The 26058-nt window shown below is 39.8% G+C and overlaps 1 protein-coding gene across 2 annotated transcripts in view; it reads left to right on the top strand.

Annotated features, from left to right (window-relative positions):
- Positions 1–26058, top strand: part of dcun1d1 (DCN1, defective in cullin neddylation 1, domain containing 1 (S. cerevisiae)) — a 57864-nt gene that overhangs the window by 4674 nt on the left and 27132 nt on the right. For both annotated transcript variants that reach the window (XM_041182738.1, XM_041182737.1), the window contains exon 2: positions 3477–3693. In XM_041182738.1, coding sequence (XP_041038672.1) covers positions 3477–3693 — 217 coding nt within the window. The remainder of the gene's footprint in view (positions 1–3476; positions 3694–26058) is intronic.

The raw sequence follows: 26058 nt of genomic DNA, 5'->3' as shown, positions 1-26058 counted from the left end.
GTTGCACACATCCTGATAAATATGTTACTGAACAAAAATGTGGCTTTCCACTTTGTGCTGCGTTGGGCCTTGTATAGAATTTTTCTTCTGAATGTAATCCTAATTCTCTGTTAATTTCTGAGCTCTATTGTGATTTGCAGCTTTCCTGCTCTATAATGAAACTGTATTCTTTGGAGTATTTCTATTCCACTACCTTGTGTGCTTTTGTAGATTCAGTTTCTGCTTCTCCCCCTGAGATTTTCACTTTGCTGGCTAGATCTGATCTGTTCCTCCTGGTTCCCATCTTATTCTGGATGCTGTTCCTATGGTGCTCAATTATCTCTGCTGATAGCTGTTTGCTTCTGTGGTTACTGCTTCACCCTCTGGTTTCAATCTTCACCTCAACTCCGTTAAGCCACCCATTGCCAGATTTGGCTGGTCCACATTGAGTTCTTCTCTGCCAAAACTGCCCACTACTCTGCAATCATCCTGGGCAATAAAGATAAGCCACACTTAATATCGCTTCTGTTGAACTTCTCTCCCCTGTCCCTTCATCCTCCCCTCTAACAAGTGTGATGAGCTCTTAAATTTCTTTGTTACTAAAATAGGACCTATCCTTTCCTTAGCTGCTTAACTCCCTACTCTTGACCATTAAGGCAAACCTTTCCCATGCTCCAGGAAGGGTATTGCAGGGGTCAGGGGTTCTCAGAGCTCCTATCTCTCCCTCCAATATTGTCTATTTTGGACCTAAATCTGTCTTTTCTTTCTCTGTCATTTCATTTAATGTGCTCTTCAACCTCACTGTACCTATATCATTTCTACCACAGGTCTCTCTTTGTATCTCTGAATCTTGGGTGACAATGACGATGATAACTTGTATTTATATAGTGCCTTAAAGTAATGAATTATCCAAAAATATCTCTCAGAAGCATTATAAATGAAGGTATAATGCCAGGCCACATAAGGAGATACTTGACCAAAGGTTTAATCAAAGAGGAAGATTTTAAGGCGCCTCATAAAGATGAGTTAGATAGATGGAGGGGTGTAGGGAGGCAATTCCAGACCTTGGGGCCTAGGCAACTGAAGGCATGCCACCAGTGGTGGAGCAATTAAAATTAAGGATACGCAAAAAGCCAAAATTAGAGGAATGCAGGTATTTCGGAGGGTTGTGGAGGAGATTGTAGAGATTGTGGACTGGAGGAAATTGTAGAGATGGTGGGGCAAGGCCGTGGTAGCATTTGAAAACAAGGATGAGAATTTTAAAGTAAAAATGTTAACTGCTCAATCCATTCACCTGCAACAGCGTTGCTTGAATACTTTGCTTGATTGGACTCAATGTAGTTCAGCAAGCACAAGGATGATAGGGCAATGGGACTTGCTGTGAGTTAAGACACAGGCAGCAGTTTACTGATGGTAGAATATGGGAGGTCAGGCAGAAGTGCATTGGAATAGGTGGGTCGAGAGGTAACAAAGGCACGAATGAGGGTTCAGTAGCATGATGGGCGAAGTCAGGCAATGTTATGGAGATGGAAACCCCAAGTTTACACCCTTAACCCTCGTTCCTTTTCTATATGCTGCTTATTGGCAACTTTATCAGCAGATAAGGAGTCAGCTTCCTTGTGTGTGCTGATGATACCCAGCTCAACCTCTCCATCAGCTCCCTTGACGGACTGCTTATTTGACAGCCAGCTTTGGTTTAAGCCATGAAACATTGAGAAGACCCGAGTTATCATCTTTGGCCTCACCACTGCCTCTGTCACATCCTGCACCAATTCTTTCTATTGCATTAGCTGCCCTTGCTGACCTACAATGTGCCTCCTAGTGCCTCCAATTTAAAATGCTTATCCCCTAAGAGGTCTCACCACCTCTCATTTTGTAACTACCTCCAGCCCTATAAACCCCCTCTGAAATCTTTCGCATTCCCATTTCCCTGTCTTTAATAACTCTTTAACACCGCTTCTTTTACCAAGCTTTTAGTCAATGCATCTAAGATCTCTTGCTTTGGCTCTGTCCCTTTTCTTAAAATCTTTGTGACGTTTATCTTCAGTAAACGTGTTAATGTAAGTTGTTTTTGCATTGTTTGGTTGACTGTGAAATGCTGACAAAGCAGCAGATCTTATTGCTGAAATGTAATAGTTGCATTCATATGTGTAGACACAACAGGTTGTCAGTCATTCTTTGAAAGGAATGTGTTAATTCATACTGCAACTATAGATGTATTTATTTAAACTTTTTAAAAATTGTTTTGTCAGTGTATTATTTTCTATAACTTAAAATATATGCACTTATGTAACTAGTGTATTTGTTATCCTAATGGATTTCTTTAACATATTAAGTAGAACTGCTGCAACTTTGATTATGTTGTGTAGAACCTGTGTAGTTAATCTGGACTAGCTGATATCTGCACCTCATATTTTTCATTTAGGAGCTGCATGTTATATAATCATAGAATGGTAATAGCACAGGAGAAGGCGATTTGGCTCATTATGTTCATGCTTGCTGTCTGTAAGAGTGACTCAGCTAGCCCCACTCCCCTTCCTTTACTCATATCCAGTTCCCTTTTGAAAGCCACAGTTAAATTTGCCTCTACCTTATGCTCGGGCAATGTATTCCAGATTCTAATCACTCGCAGCATAAAATAAGTTTCCTCATGTTCACCCACAGTCTATCACTATTTCCCAAATTGCTCACAGTATAACATCTGAAGCTACAAGTTTTCTATAGCCTCTGTTCTTCCAGTTGACTTAGATGCAATGAAGGAGTGGGTCTTTGTTGCTTTATGGGAAATATTCTATCCTATTATTCTTGATGTCTGTCTATATTTCAGTTTAGAAACAAAGTAACCTCAAATTAACACCTTTTGAAAAAAACATTTTTGCTGTACATTGCTTATTTTCCCCTACTTGGCTTTCTCTGGTTAGGTGGAATTGAAGGTTTCCCAGTATTATCAGGGTTCCTCTATGATCTCATGATATGATTTGAGCTGCTGAATTAGTTGACCTATTCCCCAACTTCTAATGGCACAATACTTGAGCAATATTTTGTTTAATAATTTGACTTAAACCAAGGAAACCCAATTATGAAAGTGAATTCATCTGCAACTATTGAACTTTCACTGTTTCACTTTTTTGGAAAGTTAAATCCACAAGTATTTGGGCAATAAAGCATCCTTTTTATGGAATTAATGCTTATAATTTACAGATATAACCAATATAGTTGCTAAATTTAGTGAAGAATGAGATGAAAAAATCAGCCATACTCCCTGCATCAGTTATGCAGGATCATTACAATGGGCACCTGTAGTTAAAAGGCTGATGATCTTTTTTTAAAAATAAAACTTAATGTTGAATGGGATCAGCTTTTTTTTGCAGTGGCATATGCTAAGTGCTCTGGGACTTGGTTGGTTGTGTGTCTAAGTATCTGCATATTTGTAAAACTTGACCAAGTAATCAAAGCATAAGCTAAGCACTAACAACTTGTTCCTTTATTCTATGCAGAACAAGCTGAAGTCCTCACAGAAGGATAAAGTGCGTCAGTTTATGGTCTTCACACAGTCCAGTGAGAAAACTGCAGTATGTTGTTTATCGCAGAATGACTGGAAGTTAGATGTTGCTACAGACAATTTTTTTCAAAATCCAGAACTTTATGTTCGTGAAAGTCTGAAAGGTTCATTGGATAGAAAGAGATTAGAACAGTTATACCATAGATACCGAGGTAAGTGCAATTTTTGCATTTTTGAAGCATAAATTTATTTCATTAAAGTGTGGGACTTCTTTCAAAGCTTCAGCCAATGGCTTTGATCTATAACACTTTGCCTTTAGGATCTTTTTAGAGTTATTGAAATATATGTCCTGGCCTTCTGTACAGCCTTTGTAGTATTTGAGTACACTCCTAAGAGGTCATTATTTTTTCAAAGAAGGAACTAATTGGACTAGTTATTTTAAGTACTCCAGTGCCGTAGTGGAATGGGCTGATTTCATTTCAGTTTTGTATCATAGATTATACCTATGTTTCACGAGAAATCCATGTCATTAAAAATAGACAGGGCACATTTTGCAAGGAGGTACAAATTGAAGGCAAATCAACGCATGTACACTTTTAGTAACTGACTGAAAAGGCATTGGTATGAAACAATTGTAGCCAAGGCTTTGATCCTGTTTGCAGATGTATCCGCGTACAGGCATCCATATTGTGAGCAGCGTTCCCAACATTTGTTTTCCTAATGTGTGCAGTTATATGGGACAGTAAACATTACAGTTCGACTACTTTCTTCTAAATTGCCACATGATATTCAATGATGCAGATAGATATACTTGTAAACTTTTCTGTGTGTAAGACATCTGTGGGATGTGTGGGTCACAATCTGCTATGTTGTGCATGATTAGACTTGAGGGTTCTTTGCAAATTATCTATATCTAGACTTTAACTAATAATTCTGCTTTTTTTATATTGATTTTTCTACCGTTATCCAATTTCTTCACAAATGGTGATGTGGTAGATTATGGTTTATGGCTGGAAGAAGACCTCTGGTACCTCACTCAACAGCAGCTCTTAAAGTGTGCCTGGATAGTAAATGTTGGCAAACTATTCATCTGTGGGAGTGTCACAGTTGTGCCCACTCCTGTATTTTTCTTGAATTCCAAATATATTCTATCAAGGGTAGCTGCTGCATAGCAATCAGGAATGAGTCCTGATCATTTATTTTTCACTCAAACCTTGAGGTCTCTAAATCCAAATGTAGTGGCCTCTTTGCAGTTGTCTGATGGGTCAAACCTGGGGACATGCAAGATCTGTATGATTGAGTCACAGTGTATATAGTACGTTAACTCAAAGTTCAATTTGGAGGGGAGCTCTACACAGCTGCTTAGAGGATTAGAACAGCAGCAATTTATATTTATATATCACATTTAATATATTGAAATGTCCCAAAGTGCTACACAGGAGTGTTCTAAAACTAAGTATGACGCTGAGCCACATAAGGAGATATTAGGCCAGAAAGACTTGGTCAAAGCAGAAGATTTTACTGAGTGTCTTAAAGGAGAAAGCGAAGTAGAGTAGTGGAGAGGCGTAGGGAGGGTATTCCAGAGCTTGGGATCTTGTCATTTATTGTCCCTTGATTCAAAGGTGATGTCTGCTCAGGATCGTGGGTTTCTGCCATGGGTCATAAGATAACTGAATAGACTGATTTTCGACCCACAGTTCTTTGGGTACATGGGGCAGAATGTCCAACGAGATAGTGGGATCCGGAGTGCAAGATTTGCATCCTTTTCTTTCCATCTCTGTCATTGCTCTGCTTCATCATTAAGATGTTGTGACTCAAAACATGATGCAGCTTGATGGACATTTTGCTGCCATTTTGAATGATTGGCCACTCTTGAAATTATCCATGAATGTTCTAACACTCCAAGTTGCAAAATTTAGAGTTTTCCTCCTTTGACCACAGATAGTGATCCCACAGGGTGTGGTTCCCCAGACAAGAGAAAATGGAACAGCCTATTTTTAGGGCACCTTTCCAAACTCATTCCCACTTGAGGTAAGCAGAGAGTATCCGGAAGAGGACCAGAACAGGGCTGTGAATCTGCAAGTCACTAATCAAGATTCTGCACAAAGGTGATAGAAGCATGAAAATCACTAGATACCTGCATTGGGACAAAGGTGTCTTTGGGCAGCAGCATCTGTGACTGAGCTCAGTCACAGATGCTGCTGCCCAAAGACACCTTTGTCCCAATGCAGGTATCTAGTGATTTTCATGCTTCTATCACCTTTGTGCAGAATCTTGATTAGTGACTTGCAGATTCATAGCCCTGTTCTGGTTGCCAATTCTCCAACGCCACTGGATGAACCCTGCGTATGACTTTGTTTAACGTGGGGATCTTGGGGTGCCGTCATTGTACACATGACCTTGAAAGGTTGGTGGTCAGATTTAGGTGGCGTTTTGAACCAGCCGGTGAAATGCACAGTCTTTGTCTGTTCTGCTGATGAGGACTTTTTGGACCGAAGTTTGTCTGACAACTCTCCCTGACCTTGCTGCCATGGGTGGCCCTACCAGGAGCAAGGAGGTCCTGATGGCATTTCTCAAGGGATCATTGGAGCACACAGCCCGCTCCAACTAGTCAAGGTAGAGATCCACAGAGGGTGCCATGGCTTGGGACCTAGACAACTGAAGGCACGTTCACCAGTGATGGAGCAATTAAACTGGGGATACCAAGAGGCCAGAATTGGAGGAGTGCAGATATCTCAGAGGGTTGTGGGGCTGGAGGTGACTACAAAGGTGAGGAAGGGCAAGGCCATGGAGGGATTTGAAAACAAAGATGACAGGCTTGAAATCAAGACATTGCTTGACTGTGGGAGCCAATGTCGGCTCAGTGAGCACAAGAATAGCAGTGGAAAAGGGACTTGCTGTGAGTTAAGACACTGGCAGCAAAGTTTTGGATGACCTCAAGTTTATGGAGGATAGAGTGTGGGAGATCAGCCAGGAGTGCATTGGAATAGATGAGTCTAGAGGTAACAAAGGCATGAATGAGATTTTCAGTAGTAGACGAGCTGAGACAGATGGAGTTGGGTGCTGTTATGGAGGTGGAAATATTTGATCTTGGTGATGGCACAAATGAGGTCAGAAGCTCATCTTAGGATCAAATGTCACACCAAGGTTGTGAACATACTGACTCAGACTGTTGCCAGGGAGAGCAATTGAGTTGGTAGCTAGAGCAGAGTTTGGAGCAGTGACTGAAAACAATGGCTTCAATCTTCTCAATTTTTCATTGGAAGAAATTTCTGCTTATCCTGTACTGAATGCCAGATAAGCAGTCTGATAATTTAACAACAGTGGCGAGGCCAAGACAGGTCGTTGTGAGATAGAGTTGGGTGTGAACAGCGTACATATTACAATTGACGTTGTGCCTTTGGATTAAGGCGCCAAGGGGCAGCATGTAGATGAGAAATAGGAGGGGGCCAAGGATAGATCCTTGGGCGAGACACCAGAGTTAACTGCGTGGGAGCAGGGAAAAAACCCATTGCAGATGATACTCTGACTATGATAAGCTTGATAAGAATGGAACCAGATGAGAACAATCAAACCCAACTGGATGACAGTGCAGTGGTGTTTGGGGAGGGTGGTGCGGTAAACCGTGTCAGAGGCTGCAGACAAGTCAAGAAGGATGAGGGGGAAAGTTTACCTTTATCTCAGTAACATAGATGTAATTTGTGACTTTGATAGCTGTTTTGGTACAGTGGCAGGGACGGAAACCTAATGGGAGGGATTCAGACATGGAGTACTGGGGAAAATGGGAACAAATTTGGGAGGCAACAACATCTTCTAGGACTTTGTAGAGGGATAAGAAACTTTTAGGTGGGATGTTAGTTTGCAAGGACAGTCAAGGATTGTGTTTTAGAGGCGAGGGATGATTGTAGGCAGATTTAAAGAGAGAGGTTCAATACCTGAAGAGAGAAAACTCTTCACAATATTGCTTAACATGGGGGTCGGGAGGGGAAGTTGGTGATCAGTTTAGTGGGAATAGGATCGAGGGATCAGGATGTGAGTCTCGTGGACAGAATCAGCTCCGAGAGGGCGAGATGAGCTAGGAGAGAAAGCAGAGAAATATGCAAGTTCAGCATTAGGGTGGGGGAAGGGGCATTAAGGAAGTTTGGCCTGGTGACGGGGGAAATGGGGATACAGATGGATAAAAGATGCTGATAAACGTGTTTCTTTATGTCATTAAGGATAAGGTGACAATTTAGCAGAAATATGTTCACTTTTAAGGGTTTATAGTATGTGGTTTGTCTTGAATCGTCCAGACAAAGCAGGGTTATGTGAAAAATGCTATGTGAGTACTTTGAATTTTAATTGTCACAGTAGTCTTGTAGAGCTAACAGTTGAAATCCAAACATGAGTTCAAAGTTACCGCCTGCTCCTTTAACAGAATTAACAGCTGTGCAATTTCAGATTTGGTCAGGTTTTCTCAGAATAATGGAAAAGATATTACTGGCCTTAGTAAAATTCAAAAACTGCATTTGTGATCATCTTTGCTGCTTTTAGTTAAAACCGCACTGAAGACTTCTAAAAATTGAATCCAATCCATTCCTTGAGCATATTTGAAGTAATGGAGATGCAAACTTGCAGAATGACAGTACTGCACTTGTAGTAGAGGCTGATATTTTGGAAAGGTCTTGCTACATTAAAGTTGTGTGTGACCTCCATACTTGATGAGGGAATTATAAAAACTAACGTACTTATCTTTTTGAAAGTTGAATAAACATCAATATTTGAGTTCTAATTTGTCAATATTCTACATACCTCAACTGATTGCAACTAACTTTTTTTTAAATGTGATTGTGTCAAAAGCTTTCTGCATCTAATTCTTGATTTTGCTTTATGAAAAGTTTAATGTATTAGAATTTGGTATTTTTCTATCCTGCTATTCCATAACATTTCGGCATCCTTTATGATTTTTTCTTACTAAAATAGCCTGCAGTGCATCTTTCTTTTTTTGTGAAGGGCATTCGTTTTATTAATAACTGCTCCATTGCTTGTGTTGGAGATGAGCAGAAGACTTTTGTTGTAGGATTGTCTGAACACTGGGTTGACACCTCAAGTTAAGTACATTACCAGAATGTTCCAAAGTGTTTCACAGCCAGTGAACTAGTCTTGAAGTGTACACTGTTGTATCCTCTTGGAATTATCTGCTTCTTTTTAATGATGGACATGTTCAAGATTTTGCTCTATTCACTTGGATCTATGAAGTTTGAAAGAAATGCTTCAGCGTATTAAAGTGAAAATGATAGGTTTTCAGATAATTGCTGTTGAGATTCATGTTTCCTGTCAAGTTTCATGTAAATGCATTTTAACCTACAATTATCATAGAATATTTCAGCAGTATTCCATTTATCTAGATTGTCAACTCTTGTTTAGATCAAAATGGCTGAGCCTACTTTAATCAAAATTTAAGTTTTTCCTGGCAATTCAGACAGTTTTCTTTTTATCTAATGCTGTGTATGTTCAACTTTTAATCTTTTGAGTGGGTGGAAGTATTAACTTTTTTCAAAATGTGAGCATTTGTTATCAAAGACATGGTGGTTTTTAAGAATAGCTAATTGGTCTTTTTATTTCCCTTCTACAAATCTTCGCCCCCTTCCCTGTTCCTGTCACAAAGCTAATGACCTGGAATTCACCAAACAGCATTAGTTAGTCCATGGTGCTGTTTGGTCTCCAGTGATGAATTTGTCAAAATTTGATGGAAGAAAAACTAAAATTCTCCGTAATGAGAACAGCAGCAGATTGGGAATCACTGGATATTTAAGAATTTATTTTGCTGCTTGTTTTCTGTGGGATTTTCAGTCTATTCTGTTTATTTATAGCTGGCCAGAAGACACTAAAATATATAAATGGAAATAAATACTGGCATAAGAAAAAGAATTATTAGAAAATTAGCAGTTCATTAACTCTCCAAATATATCTCAAGACTGACTATGAGCTGTTGAGTGTAGGATGGATGCTGTAGTGTATCCCTGATTAACTTTAGAATGATTTCAAGAAACAGAGCAGAAAATAGTTGTCCCAAGAGACAATTTCACAGTGTATCAAGGATTACCCTATAAATGGAAAAAAACTAGCATTCAGCCATGTGAGATATAAGTAAAGTTATGAGGGGCATGGACAGGGTGGATAGGGAGCAGCTGTTCCCCTTAGTTGAAGGGTCAGTCACAAGGGGACATAAGTTCAAGGTGAGGGGCAGGAGGTTTAGGGGGAATGTGAGGAAAAACCTTTTTACCCAGAAGGTGGTGACTGTCTGGAATGTGCTGCCTGGGAGGGTGGTGGAGGCGGGTTGCCTCACATTCTTTTAAAAAGTGCCTGGATGAACACTTAGCACGTCATAACATTAATGGCTACGGGCCAAGTGCTGGTAAATGGGATTAGGTAGGTAGGTCAGGTGTTTCTCACGTGTCGGTACAGACTCGATGGGCCGCAGGGCTCTTATAGACTGTGTGATTCTGTGAAGATATTCACATTTGCATTACAGTCAATTACAGGGGGTGGGGTTCTTGGATTGATCTGATCAGGTAAATGTAGAATGCAGGCACTATAGATTCATCGATTTTCATCTTATAGAAGGAGACCATTTAGTGCACAGTGCCTATACTGGCTCTTTTGAAGAAACTATCCAACTAGTCCCAATTCATTGCTTTTTTACCCCATTGCCCCTGCAGTTTTTTCCTATTCGAGTGCTTGTCCAGTTTCCCTTTTGAAAGTTACTACAGTATGAAATCCACTTCCACCTCCCTTTCAGGCAGTGAATTCTTGATCATAATTTGGTGTGAATATAAATTCTGTTCATCTCTCCTGGTTGTTTTGCCAATTATGCTAAATGTATCCCTGTTACTGACCCACCCACCAATGGCAACAGTTCTCTATCTATTATCAAAACACCTCATAATTTTGAACACCTCTGTCAAAGTTTCTCTTCTCCTGCTCCACGGAGAAAATTATCAGCTTCTTCAGCCTCTCCACATACTAAAGTACCCTCGTATAATTCTGGTAAATCTTCTCTGCATTCCCTCCAAAGCCTTGATGGCCTTCCTAAAATGTGGTGCCCATAATTAGATGCAATACCCTCGCTGGGATATGACCAGTTATTTATAAAGGTTTAATGTAACTTCCTTGCATTTGTACTGTGTCTCTATTTATAAAGCATTTCCCAAATGCTCTTTTAACAGCTTTATACACTTGTCCTGACACCAACAGGGGTACAGTAGCACAGCAGTTCTGATACCTGGAGAGGCCTGGACTAATGATCTGGAGATATGAATTCAAACCAGCACCATAGCACCTGAGGAATTTAAGTTAAATTAATTAAATATAATCTGAAATTAAAAGTTGACATCAGTAATGATGACTATGAAACTACTTTTTGTTTTTAAAAAAATATCTGGTGCACTAATGTCTTTTAGGGAACACATTCTGTCGTTTTACCTCGTTTGACCTGCATGTGATTCCATAACCACATGTGAATGACTCTTAATTGACCTTACCAGTGACATCCAGATATAGTGAATGAATTTTTCAGAAATGTGTATGTGAACCTGTTCCTGCACCTCCTTTAAAATTGTACCATTTAGTATATATCGCCTCTTCCCATTTTTCTTCCCAAATAGCAACTATTATATGTCCAAAAGCAATTTTGTCTCTGTCTTGTATACTTTGCTCACCAATGCCATCTTGCAAAAATCTAAGTGGCAGTGGTGGAATCAGTTTGTTAAGTTCAGCAAACTCAGTCTCTCCATTGATTTCAATTAGCCAGAGTTATAATTCACTGTTCGGCTGTATTGGTGAAGGGAATGGCTGGGTGGCACCAAAAGTCTCAGGAAATTATGAAGTCATATCAGTAACTATTGAAGTTACCCCATTATTTCCTGGGAATTCTGGACTGTAAATTGGGCCCTGCGCCTTTACAATGGCAAAGATCTCCTGGAAATTACGAACCTTTGACCTCTTGCAGGCACTGGTCATCCTCCAGTATTCTAGACAGAAAAAAGGAGGGTTTTAGGGTTGAAAGAAGTTAGTTACTAAATAGATTGGTCTGCTGACACTAGTATGTGGTGCTTGCTGTAAAGCTGCTTTCTCATTTACTGCTAAGAGCAAGTTTGGACTATTAATAACTAGGTAAATGCGATACCAGTTGAGTGAAGAGTATGCAGCCAAAGCACAATCATATTTCCTTGAGAGAAAAAAAAGTGTTTCATTGAGAAATTTTTTAATAAGATGTATGCAAAGTTATAATCATGTGACTAATGTTTCACATCTAGTTCTGGTCCATGTAAGCTGCCCATCTGTATTAGGTCTGCATACTGCAAAGATTACTGAATTAACTTTTCTCTGACTAAGTTTAAGAAATGATTTAACAATATTTGTGATAAAATATTGGAACCCGAGTTGAAATAATATATCCAAAAAATTGTCAGGATCTTTGCTTTTGAGGTGCTAACTTCCACTTTGGCCTATTTGTGGTTTTCAGCTAATTTCTGTTTTATTTTAAGTCCACACTTAAGTTTGGAATCCAAATATAGATAGAAATATTTTAATTAGAACAAGATGTAATTGTTTAGAATGGTAAATATAGTTGTTCTGAAATCTGCCTCCAGAAATTGTCTAAATTGTGTATTCCTAATTAGCACTACATGAATCATATTGCCTTCAGGGTACATCCTCTGCGAGTGCCAAATTTGGTATTTGTCAGTAGGAATAGGTGACTTTTACTGGAATCCTTTCCCCTCCATGTTCTTTGTGTTGTGTGTGTTCCCTGACTGCCTTTATCCCCTATGCTTCTATGTGGACATGCATACATGGTATCTGATACACAGGCATTAAATTTGACATGGCTTTCCTCAGTCCGTTTGCAATATTACGAAACCCAGATTATGTACAATTGGCTTCTGTATGGAAAAAGGTATCAAATGACAACTCGTTAATTTAAAAAAAAAAGCCAATGACTTTTCAGTTTCGCACAATACTTTGTCTATTATGCTGTTGCTAGTTACTGAAAATATCACATTGATAAGCTTTTCCACACACTTCTACTCTATGCAGATTACAAAAATGGATAATGATACTTAAGGTTGTATTCTAGTAAGAATTTATCTCTGTGTGACAAGGACACATTCACAATATCACGTTTTAGATTCCTTGTTTTAAATGTCCTGCTGTCTTTATACACTCCTCACAAATACAGAACAAATGTCCAGTTGACCACGTCTTTGAATTTTATCAGTTTTTTATTGTATCTTAAAATTAATTGATAAATGCACAGATTGTGTGTTTTGGGAAAACCAGTAATCTGTTTTGTCTCTATGATGTTGGGTTTTTATATAACTATTTACAGTTTGGACTAAGACCTAAAACTTACAAAGCCTTTTTTTTTGTTGTTGCAAGAAATGTTTGGAAAATGAAGCTGAGCTGGCTTTTTCTTTATAACCTTGTACAATGATTTCACCAGGCCACTAACAATTTAAATTCTCTTCCAGTAGCAGTCTACTGATTTTGTCTTTATTCTTTCACGGGATGTGAGCGTCGCTGTCTAGGCCAGCATTTATTGTCCGTCCAAGATTGCCCTTGAGAAGGTGGTGGTGAGCCGCCACCTCGAACCGCCGCAGTACTCGTGGTGTAGGTACACCCACAGTGCTGTTAGGAAGAGAAATCTGTGAAATGCATTGCATGCTAATGAAAAAGAGGACATGCTTGTAACATTGACTTGTGTAAAGGACAAAGGAAATCCTTTCTGTGTTGGGGTACACAATTGGAACGTATGACCTTTTTCTTAAAAAGATTTGCATTTATATGGTACCTTTCATGATTTGGCCCCAAAGTGCTCCACAGCTAATGAAGCACTTTGGAAGTGGTAGTCATTATTATAATTGAGGAAATGCAACAGTCAATCTGCACATGTAATCATTTTTACAGATTTGGACCAGTGGCAACTGGAACTGTCAAACTAATGGCAAACTGTATATGCTTCAGCTTAATTTTTACAGGGCACCAGTTACATTTCTGTCTCTCTCAATCCCCTTTACCACTTTACCTGAAGTCTGCCTGCTGGATTACAGGTGCATGGCTTGCTATCAGGCTGCTGTCAATGTTGTCATGTGACTGGCTCCCAGAGTCTGTCTCTAAATTACTCTTCCCTCCACTTTCCACTTCGAGTTATGACATAACCGTAACTCGAAGTTAAAAGACTCGGTTTGAAAGGCAGCAGTATAATTTTGTATTAGTATAATTTTCTTGCTGTTTGTAAGCTTTTATTTGGTCTGACTTTTCACTCATTGATCCTTTAAGCAGTCTGGAACTGACTGATCTGATTTTAGTACTATAATGTACCCTGAAAATTACATGAAAGGTGAATGAATGAAGGAAAGATGGTTACCTTTGTTTTTACCTTCCAAAGTTTGTTAGTTTTTTTCCTCCACATTTCTCACTCAAATTCTCCTTTCCAACTGTTTTAAATAGATTAGCCATTATGAGTAAATTTTAAGAAAGTTATCTCTCTTAGTCTACACCGCAGGCTGGTCTATCCCCATTTGTAAAGAATTGAAAAACCATCTGTAGGGTGGGTTTTAATGTAGTGAGAGACACTGGAATGGTGCAAGGCTATCATGTCTTCAAAGAATGAAACTCCTGAGGGAAGTTCTTGATTGTGACATTTTTCCACCAGAATGATGGACCCATGCTAAAGTTATTTAGAAGGAAAATTACGTTTGAAACCATTCTGAAGCTAATCATCGTGGTTAATGCTAAATCTGTTTTCACTGGAAAAACATATGGTGGGATTATCAAGGTTTTTCTTAAAATAAAAAGAATTGATATGAATGTAGAAATATTTTGAGTAGACCTACATTGAGGGTAATGAGAGCATAAGCAATAGCCACATGTAACATATTGGCTCGGATTTTGTAGTCAGAAGCTAGCACTTTTTATTCGCCATTCATTACATTCACACTTGTCCACAGACTATGGGGTTTTGTACTGGGATTTGCTGTTATTAAAACTCAAAAACAGTGTGGTGCCCTCTACAGGGATCTGAGAGTTGTGAAAAGAGCAAGCAACAGTGTGTCTCCTTAATCAGAATGAAGAATGCTTACTGAGACATAGTCTAAATGAAGAAGTATAAATTAGAATAGTTAATTCAATGGAAATGAAGTATAGAAAGCAAAATAGAAATGGAAAGAAAGATGGGATTAGGAGAGAGAAAAGTAAGAGTCTAAAAGAAAAAGGTCCAGATTTTGCTGTTGCAATGACTGCAAATCTGTCGGCGTTTGCTTTGACAGCAACTTCTGAAGTCCACACATGCGCGATGTGCTGTTGTAGTCTCCCCCGACTGCAATCAAATAGAAGGGACTGAACTGATGAGAATTTGTCTCCTACGGAATTAGTTTTGCTGTAAAAGCACGGAAACAGTTACACTCGTTGAATGAGGTGTGACTAGGTTTTTAACAGCATACTAAGTTTTAGAATTACTGCTGAGCAGCCTCACAGGCCCTGAGAAACTGATTTTATATTTGTGGAATTTCATTTTAAAATCCTTTTTTAAAAGTTAGTTTGATACTTCAGCTTCTTCCTTAACTTCATGTATATCTGAATCATTTATTTAGTTCTACATGTAGTTTAATTAGAAGTGAAAGCTGGGCTTTTTTTCTTTCTGACTGTTACTTTTCTCTCTCCTAATCCCATCTTTCCTTCCATTTCTGTTTCGCTTTCTATACATCATTTCCATTGAATTAACTTCCTCATTTAGACTGTGTGTCTCAGTGCACTTTGCTTCCTGGTTTGCTATGAAAATACTTGTGTCATTAGCTGATTATCCTGCGATGATACTACTATTGCTGGATGACTAAAGATCCCATTTAACTTGTTCAGATTCAAACTGATATGGGGAAAGAGAAATCCAAGCTGGAGAAAGCAGTAGATCTTTGTGGGCATCTATCTTTGAGGTCAGCAGCAAGCACCATTGCTTCACTGCTGATTGGTCTAGATTTTGCAATGTTTGAAAAAATTTTTTTAATTGTTTTCGAAATCTCCCAATGATACTTCAGTTCTGCAGGAAAGTGTCTCCACGTTTGTAAAAGTAAATTTTCAGTGCTAGTAATTAAGACTTAACACATTGTTTAAAAAATCACTTACACTTGAATGGACAAACTCTAACCTTTTCTGGTGTGTTTATTGGGTATCTATCATACATGTGCCCGAACTTCACACTGCATCTGTTTGAATGTTGAGAGTCTCACTGAGGTACCAGTTCAGCACAGCTTCTGGAAGGACAGTGCATCTTGAACAGCAAATGTGATTCCTGTGTTTAAATGCATAAGTATCTGCGCTGGAAGTTGTGGTCTGATTTGCACCTTAATTTCAGTGAGCACTGATTTATTTATTTATTTAATTTATTTATCTACAGTTTATTTATATGCTTCTACCACAAAATTCAGTGCCTGGAATAGACTGCTACTTAGTATATTAGATACTGATTCAGCTTGAGCATTTCAGAAGGAATGTAGATGTAATTTAAGAGAGTGGAGAGGCAGTAATTAATGTATTGGATTCTGACATAGGACAAATTTTCTGCCCTGGATACGAACTACCCATGCTTACAATTGTGGTACAGATTTTTTTAAGTTTCTCCTTTCTTACACTGCTTGCTTTTGTGGCCAGGTTTAACAAAATTGTTGTTGTTCTACACTTTATTGCAATTGGACTATAAGGGGTTCTTGATGATTGAAAGGCAATGGGTCAGGAAAATTGGCTCATGTGTCTCTATGCATATACTTGCTGTTGGCAAAACCACAGGTAGGAGACCTTGCATGCCAAGAGATATAGAGACATGTGGGTATTTGGTAAAGTCAGAAGTTGCAGCATAATGGCTTTTGTATATAAGAACTGATTCATAGGAAAAGGAGATTGAAATCTGAGAACCGATCCTTTTTTTCAGTTTGTGTGAAAGTTAAGTGCTTGTATACACTAGGAGTAAATGATCCACACTTTAATAAGGAGTAGTGACTTCCATTCTGCACCAGAGCATGATTTAGCAAGATAAATGTGATGGTCAGGGCATTTAACTATATAGCTGAAGACTGAGATCTTCGAATGGTGATGGAATAGATCCCACCTCGAAAAAGATTATTAAAGAAGCAACGCCTGAGATGATACAACTGTGAACAAAGGCTTGAATGGAAGAATGATTGCATGTGCATTGCTATGAGAGCAGGCAGAGTTGGGAATCAATAGTGAGGTCCTATGGTATATATAGTCAGTCTTACAACTGATTGATCTCAGCAATGCATGTTAAATTTGAAGAAAAGATGGCTGCAAAATTTGTATGTTTTAATGTAATTATGTATTTATACCTGTTTGTTTATATTGTTAAAACAAAGTCTCAGGTCATTGAATCCTTGTTTTGTTCAGAGATATTACTTATGAATTGCAGGTGCCAACTCAGAAATGCATTGTATTTAGTATTTTGAAGTTTTTTTATGTCCGAGTGCAGACGTGGCTTTTTAATATTTTGGTGGGACTTCTGTTAGTCAAAGGAAATGCTATTTTATTTCATGTAGCATGCCATTGTATCAAGACACTGAATAATTCAAGTTACATTTTTATTAAGTGCCCAGGGAGTGTCAGCATTTTTGTCTGGTCCAAATTAAGTGTTTATGTTTATATTTTGAGGAAAATATGCATCGATGATCTTTATTATTTTTATTTATGCACTCAATTCATCTTTGTTAAAGCTTTTTTTAAAAATTCAGGACATAGTGGAAGAAGGTAGAATAGAGGCTACTGTTGTGCGAAAGTGGTGTGGCATTGCTCAGGTGGGGGTTTACTCAGACCTACTCCTGGGATCTGAACAAGAGCAAACTAAAGGTTATGCAGGAGAGATTGAGAGTTTGGGAGAACCTCTGAGAAGGATGCTGGGTTCTTGGAAGCATTGAAAGTAGGGCTCAATTATTTTTGGCAGTTTTTATGGTGGACATTGGCATATAGGAGAATGGAAACTGTCAGCTTTGACCTGTCTACCCGTTCTCCCTTGACATTTGAACGATTTGGACTTGTAAGGATGGCTTCCCAGCCCTGAGCTGGAAACTGGCTCTTGTTTAAAGCACTTGGTTTACATATACTGTGTGCTGACCGCCTGTCGGCTCTCTGTGCTTCGAAAAGCCAAGGGACTACTTCAAATAGAGAAGCTGTTGCTGACCACCTCAACCCTTGAAATGTCACGTTTTTAACTGAGCACCAGCTTATGTTCTTTGAAATGGCTCCTGTGCTATTTTATTAACTTTAACAAGTCCTTCAAAGAATCTAAAGCTGGTGTTCAACATGCCCTTATTTAGGAGCTGGGTAGGGCTGGCAGAGCCATTGGCTCTTGGGTTGTGTAAGGAGCACCCAGCAGAGCTCTGGCTGGGCAAGTCTTCAGCAACAGATGAATGAAGTTATTAAGAACAGGACCACCTGCAGCTAAAGGATGCAAGTCAAAAGCTAGGAGGACCAGAGCTGGAGTAAATTGTGGAAATAATGAGCCAAAATAGTTGTGTTAATTTAAAAAAAAATAGATTTCTGTGGCATTTACAGGAAGTACATGTTATATGTAGGAGTTTTAATATATTGATAGTAGATCTGTTGTGATGTACCTCCTTGTCATAAAACTGCATTGCCTCTGACTAAGGGTGGATTATCAGTAAAATGTGATTTAAGAAAGTAGAGGAAGTTAAGTTTGACACTTCTGGGAAGCGTTTCATATACTCAACATTCTTAATATATTCTAAATGAATCAAAAGGAAGTTTGGGCATTCTTACTAAAACTTGCATTAGGTCCTAGCAATTATGTAATACTTTAGACAAAAATAGCTACACCACTCTAGCCAAAGATGTGACAGATTCCTTTGAGTATCATTACAACACCCATTAGATTTTTCTAGACTGGGGAATGTTCAACTCCAGCAAAATCTGGGCCTTTATTCTACTATTTGCCCACAAAGTATTAAATTTGCTGCTGAGATAAAGCTATCACAAATTCTGTGACAGAATTTTGTAGCTCTATCTAAGTTGGATGCAGGAGTCATGTGCAACAGTCTGCATCTTGTTCCATTCCTCTGTCTTGGTTATATGTTGCAAGCTTTTTTCTAATGTAGCTGGTTGATACCAGCCTATGTGTGGCCTACTATTCAGTTAATTCATCTAAACATAGCTTTTTGAATATTAAAACTATGAAATGGTAGCTAGTGATGTCCTGTTGGAATGACTACCATTTATACAGAATGTTTAATTTGATTACATGAGATTGTATAAAAGACAAAAATTTGCAGGGCATAATATTCAGATGGGAAATTTGGAGACCCAGTACAATGATAGATGCATAGAAAAATTCAACACTGATCAGCATAAAGTAACACAGGGATAGAACATCAACAGATGACAAAGGAGGAAAGAGTGAGAGTAATTAATTAATGGCAATTAAAGGTTGCTAAAGGAAGAGGAATGTTTGGGTCTATAGGTATGAAATGTGCAAAAAGTGGCAGACACATATGGAGTATTTCTTAGCTTGTGCTGGGGGTAGGTATTGTTATAGTTCTAGCTTTTTAAAAAAATTCATTCATGGGATGTGGGCGTCACTGGCCAGGCCAGCATTTATTGCCCATCCCTATTTGCCCTTGAGAAGTTGGTGGTGAGCTGCCTTCTTGAACCACTGCCGTCCCAGTGGTGTTGGTGCACCCACAGTGCTGTTAGGGAGGGAGTTCCAGGATTTTGACCCAATGACATTGAAAGAATGGCGATATGTTTCCAAGTCAGGATGGTCAGTGGCTTGGAGGGAATCTTGCAGGTGGTGGTGTTCCCATGTATCTGCTGCCCTTGTCCTTCTGCTGGTAGTGGTCATGTGTTTGGAAGGTGCTAAGGAGCCTTGATGAGTTTCTGCAGTGCATCTTGTAGATGGTACACGCTGCTGCCACCCTTCGTTGGTGGTGGAGGGAGTGAATGTTTATGGAAGGAGGACCAATCAAGCAGCCTGCTTTGTCCTGGAAGCTGTCAAGCTTCTTCAGTGTTGTTGGGTTGCACTTATCCAGAGAAGTGGTGAGTAATCCATCATACTCCTGACTTGTGCCTTGTAAATGGTGGATAGGCTTTGGGGAGTCAGGAGGTGAGTTACTCGCCTCAGGACCCATAGCCTCTGACCTGCTCTTGTAGCCACAATATTTATATGGCTAGTCCATTTCAGTTTCTGGTCAATGGTAACTTGCAGGATGTTGATAATGGGGGATTCAGTGATGGTAATGCCATTGAATGTCAAGGGACAATGGTTAGATTCTCTCAAGTTGGAGATGGCCATTGCTTGGTACTTGTGTGGCATGAATGCTACTTGCCACTTGTTAGCCCAAGCCTGAATATTGTCCAGGTCTTGCTGCATCTGGACTTGGACTGCTTCAGTAAATGAGGAGTCATAAATGGTGCTGAACATTGTGCAATCGTCAGCGAACATCCCCACTTCTGACCTTATGATGGAAAGAAGGTCATTGATGAAGCAGCTGAAGAGAGTTGGACCTAGGACACTGCCCTGAGGAACTCCAACAGTGATATCCTGGAACTGAGATGATTTTCCTCCAACAACCACAACCACCTTCCTTTGTGCTAGGTATGACTCCAACCAATGGAGAGTTTTCCCCCGATTCCCATTGACTCCAGTTTTGCTAGGGCTCCTTGATGCCGTACTCAGTCAAATGCTGCCTTGATGTCAAGGGCAGTCACTCTCACCTCACCTTTGTTTACGTTGCATCACCAATGTCCGTTGAAAGGGTGAGGGCTTACCCTGGTACCCCAAAACGCCTTGAGCGTTGGATGTCTTGTTTAACCTAGCGATTATTATTATGAGCATGCAAGGAGAAGGCCCACTCTCACGAGTAGGGGTTCTACAGCACGATGTATAAGCAGTTAATTTATATTGTTAGAAAAAGTTCACTTCACCAGCTGCCTCCTCTTTAATTGGATCTTTTCACCTGCCTGTGTCTTTCCCTGTTCTCATCTTTTCTTAATCATGTTTCCTCTCCTCATCTCATTTCCTCTTAATTAGATCTACTCTGCCTCACACACGTTATACAAGATTTAACAGTTTTCGGTTTTCACTCAAGTTACCCATGATTCCCCTATGCCATATGTCAATTCCCCCTGTCAGAGCGCCCCCTTTTGGCACTTGGCCAGCATCTGGCCCAGGGAAGGCATTACCATAGAATCCACTGCCCATTGAATAATCCAGGGATCCTACCGGTTTCGACGAGCTTCGAATCCTTACTGAGGATCCTCTTACAACCTCACCTGTGTCCTAGTGACCAGGCTTAGACTGTAATTGATACTTTGTATTATGTTAAGCATGTGCTGAAATAAATTATAACCCGCGTTAAACTTCTACTCAAGCTAAACTATAACCTGCTTGCAATCTCTGCTTAGGGTACACTAAGGACTAAACTGATCCTCCCCAGTAGGTGCTCCCACCTTTCAAAAGTTCTCTTTCTGTACCTTCCAGAACATTGACCAGTGACATTTTTCGCTGTCTCTTTAGTCTGCACAAGAGACAAGTCATATATAGCAACATCACCAACTGGGCAACCACCAAAACGTGGGAGATAATCCGGATCCACAGATGGATCTGCACGTTGAGGCCCTGATTCCAGAGGACCTCCCACCAAGTGGTGTCGTCTATCTGCTCAATGTCCTTGCTCTTATACTGCGGAGCATGGTATGTCTTATGCACCCTTTCAAGTGCCTCCCGTATTGCATCAAGGTACTCAGGCAGTGGGGGTATTGGTAGGAGAATTGGCTAACATATTGTGCCAGGTTATCCTTCGTGTTTCCCTCAACTTGCATAAAAACTTTCTCCTGCTTGTGGATGTCTACCAGTTCAACCCTTCCCACCAGGGGTGTAGACATTTGGTATGGTTGGTCAGTGGACATGGGTGATTCCCATGACAGTATTCCTGTCATGATGTGATACAATATCTCCTTTTGCCCAGATATGTTACTCGTGTTGGTTCCAATTCAGCTGCTATAGCTTCCATTGTACAATTAGCCATTGCTGTAAGTTCACAACTGGTCTCTGCCTTCTTGTATATTGGGTGGGAGCACACCACTGTGGAGGACCCTACACTGCACTCATCTAAAGTGATACTTATCATGCTTCCCCCTTTCTCTACTACGTATGATGAAACAACATAGTGTCTTACATAATAATCCCCTCTAATTACTCCTATATTCTCTACTCTATACAAGGTTCTTGCTGGTGTTAATTCTGTCAAAAGCAGGATTGCTAAGACCATGCCAAACAACAATCCATTTCTTAACACATTCAGTATTTGCTGAATACACATAAATTAAACCCCTGAGCTGGCAGCTGGCTATGTTCGACCCTGCCTTTATAGAAAGGTTGGTCAACTGTTTGTTTGTAATCCACTTGGGTAGTTCTCCCTCATGAATTTGCCTTAGATTACCCCATGTCTGTTCAAGCACCCATGACCCACAAGTACTACAGACATCATTTTGAGCTGCCTTACGTGAGGCATTATGGCCTTCATTAATCAATTCGTTAATGGTCTGAGTGTGACCCTCCAATACAGTTGCCTAGGCCTGGACTCCTTGCTCTTTTTTTAATATTTCTTTAAGTTGAACGCTTAATTTACAGACCTTATGGCCCACCAAGGCCAGATCAATCAAACTTACTGTTGAGGTTCCTGTATTAAACTGCACAGTAGAGTCACTTACCAAGCTGCGCTTCCTCCACCCCTTTCTCTGGAGGTGGGGATCTCACCTGCTTCTACTACTAATCTGGGCTGCTTGTTGCTTCTGCAGTGCTGTGTATAGTGCCCAAGTTTTAGTTGAGCACCAAAGGGGTAAGCCTAACTCTGATGTTCAGTACTATGGGTACCAGCTGGTGGTGTACATTGTCACATACCTTTGTTTTCTCTTACTAACAGTAATCCGCTTGCTGGACCTGTTTCCTGTTCTGGGCAGAGTAGCACAGTTCATTGGTCAGGTCCCATAATGGTTGTCTTTTGTTCCTTCCCGAAATATCTGGCATATGTGGATACTGTTGTAGCCAGTAGTCCAATGCATATCGCAATCTGTATCGGTCGCCCATGATTCAACCTGTAACGATATTGTTAGTTTCTGGGATCCATGTTGATCTCCCTGTAGAGTAAACAAATCAGCCATTAAATGGTTTTACTTGTGACCAGTGTTTCCATCCTTACATACCCTTACAGTCCATACACACAAAGTGTCACTACTCATCATACTGTCATCGGGTTTGTTTCACCTTGCTTGCCATCCTGGTTTCTCTAGTAACACTTTAAGGACTACCTGACTGCCCCTCTCAGTATCTCCAGGTCTCCCTTGTCCCCGGTGGTCCTAATCAGGTCCGCCATGTCTTGTTGCCTCCCCCTGTGCCTGGTCTACCCACGCATTTCCCTGCTGGATTGGGATAATGATCTCCTAGAGAACTTTTAACTACTGCAACTTTCTTTGGTAGTCCTGCTGCCTCTACAAGGTTCCTAATTATTTTTTTCTGTATCTGACCTCCTGCCTGCTTCAGGCAATCATGTAGTCATGCACCACCTACTACAGTCCAAATGCAGACCTACTTTCCATGTATATGTTGTAACTTTGGTACTAAAGTTTAGAACTTAAAAATTACTAGAGTTTCATCCAGAGTTGTGCCAAAGTATTTTAGCTTTAGAGTTTCCCTGAAAGTCACTCTTACCCAGTAACTTAAATCTTTAAGCCTAGTTAATTTCCCTTAGCCCTGTGGCTTGCAGGATTTTAGATTAATTGTCATTTGTCTCCAAACTTCTGTTTCTCTTTTTTTTGAATTTAGATCACCTGCTGTTTCAGTCCTAAAATGTTTATTTCCAAGTTTCAATTAACATTAAGAATAAATTCCCTCTTTTTTTGAGAACTGTGACAGGAGCCAAAATCCTCAAATCGTTAAACTTTGCAGGAAGTTTTTAACACAAGACCAATCCAATCCAACTCAATTAATTAGAATGAATTATAATTACTCCAAACATTTCAAAATAAAGTATCCTCCCCTTAACCCTAATCATAAAGTTACACATTCACACATACAAACATCATGCATACAAAAAATAAATCCACACACACACAGCCAGAAAAGAGCAGCACGTGCTTTTAAAGGAAGGTAAACAGAAATAAATCAATTATGTCAACAATCCCAATTTTTCTTTCTTCGAATGTCTTTCAACAACTGTAATTGGAAACGACAGTGAAAAAGTAAGTTCTCTCAAACAGACAAACTCTCCAAGAGGTTATGTGTCAGCCTTTCAAGTCATTCCAATCATTCAAATTCTTATTTTTATCATGATTAGTTTCTTCTTTTCTTAGCTTAGATCCACTTGATGCAACTTTGCTCAGAGACATTTCACACACGTTTGCCATTCAACAGCTTCCAAATGCACAGAGACCAAATATCAACATAGACTTACACGCACACACAAATTTTCCTTCTTTTGTCCTTTCAACAGCATTCTAGACTACTATGGTACTTCCAATGTAATTTCTACTAAACTTTCCCTGACTGCTCTCTGGGTTTGTTTTTACCACTAATTCTTTATCGGCCTGGTCTTGTTCCTGAATTCACTGGCAGAATCCCAAATAAGAATTGATTATGTTCATAATTGTTTTATCCTTCCCATCTTTCATTTGGCCCTTCCACCATTCTTCTTGTGCTTCTGGTGGGTCATTAAATTCCCATCTATCTTTTTTTCTGATCAGATTCTCATATTTATCTGCTATAAACCTGGTAAGGAACACCTCTGGTCTCCAATCCAGGCTTTTCAACACTATCGGTCATTTTGTCAGAGTATTGTCTGCCTGAACAGTGTTGACCTACAGGATACCCTTTAAATCCCCTGTGCAGCTTGATCTCTTGTGAAGGTCTGCTTTACGGTCTCTCTCAGTGCGGTGTCCTGCGTGGTAACAGCCTTCAGGATACCTCCTAAACCCCCCACGCGGCTTCACCTACTATCTGGCTTTGTGTTGTGGCTTTCTCAGCATGGCTGTCTGTCTGGCCCTTTCAACTCGTTACCTTCTTCTCTGGCACTCGCTTTGATTGCTCGACACTTGAGTCTCCAGGTGTTGGTTGTTTGATACCCAATTAAGTTGCCAGTCCTGCGACTGCATGGTAGACCTTTCCTAACTATGGTGGTAAAATAAAAGATACTCACCCATTGGTCAGTTCCTCACTGTCGGGGTCCAGATGTGTCATATCCCATCCTCGTCGCTATATGAAAGGGTGAGGACTCGCCTCGGTACCCAAAAACAGCTTGCAAGTTGGATGTCTTGTTCAAGTGAGTGATCTTTATTACAAGCATGCAAGTAGAAGCTCCGCTCTCACGGATAGCAGTTCTATAGTTTAACCAGTCAATACTGTTATACTGTTACAAAAAGTTCACTTGACCAGCTGCCTCCTCCTTAATTGGATCTTTTCACCTAACGCTGCCTCTTTCCCTGATCTCATATTTTCTTAATCATGTTTCCTCATATGGCTCTGTCTCCTCCCCTGATCTTGTTTCCTCTTGATTAGATCTTCTCATATAACACTGCCTCATAGACATTATACAAGTTTTAGTAGTTTTCAGTTTTAAATCAAGTATCCCATGATTCCCATATGCCATACATCAATCCCCCCTTTCACTGTAAAGGCACTGGAGAGTTTCTTTAGTGTTTTTTTTTATTGGGAATTCCTTGGTGGTGTTTGTTTATTCCTATCTGGGCCCAAATTAAGTTTAGGCATTGATAGGAAACCAGTTTTTTTTTGGACTCACTGCAGAATAATTGAACCCCACAAAAAATTTGTTTTTAAAATTATTTCCAAGGAACCTGTTAGCTTGCCTGTGAATGTTTTAAGCTTCATTTTAAATTTGTAGTGCTGCCAAGGAGCTGACTTCAGACTTCCCAATATTTAATCGGAGGAAATTTCTGCTTATCATAAGGAAATGTTAGGAAAGATGATTAAAAGCTCAGTTTTAGAATTTAAGCCATGCTTTAGGGGAGGAGGAGAAGAGGGAGGCAAATAAGTTTTTGGGACAGGAATTTTTTTAAAAAATTGATTATGAAGAGTTTTAAGATGTTTGAGACATGTAGGCTACTGACTCCATACCTCTCCTTGACAACAATCCGAGACTGAACCAATCTATCCACAACCTGGGTGTCATATTTGACACCGAGATGAGCTTCTGACCTCTTATTTGTGCCATCATTAAGATTGCCTATTTCCACTGCTGTAACATTGTCCAACTTCACCCCGTCTTGGCTCATCTGCTGCTGAAACTCCCATTTGTTATTAAGGTGCTATATAAATATAGGTTATATAAATGTAAGTCGTATGTTTTGCTGGTGGTCACTGAGGGTAAGAATGTTGGCCTGGATACTGGGACAATAATTCTCCTTGGATGCTAGGAGAGCAATTCACTTTGGACAATGCTTTGTGATTTTTAATGTTCACTTCAATCCCACAACAGGCCTTTAATTTAGCATCTCATTTGAAGGAT

This window comes from Carcharodon carcharias, chromosome 2, assembly GCF_017639515.1.
Source record: "Carcharodon carcharias isolate sCarCar2 chromosome 2, sCarCar2.pri, whole genome shotgun sequence".
In the NCBI taxonomy this organism is placed as follows: domain Eukaryota; kingdom Metazoa; phylum Chordata; class Chondrichthyes; order Lamniformes; family Lamnidae; genus Carcharodon; species Carcharodon carcharias.
Note: the sequence above shows the minus strand (reverse complement) of the source record. Positions and strands in the feature narration are given on the sequence as shown.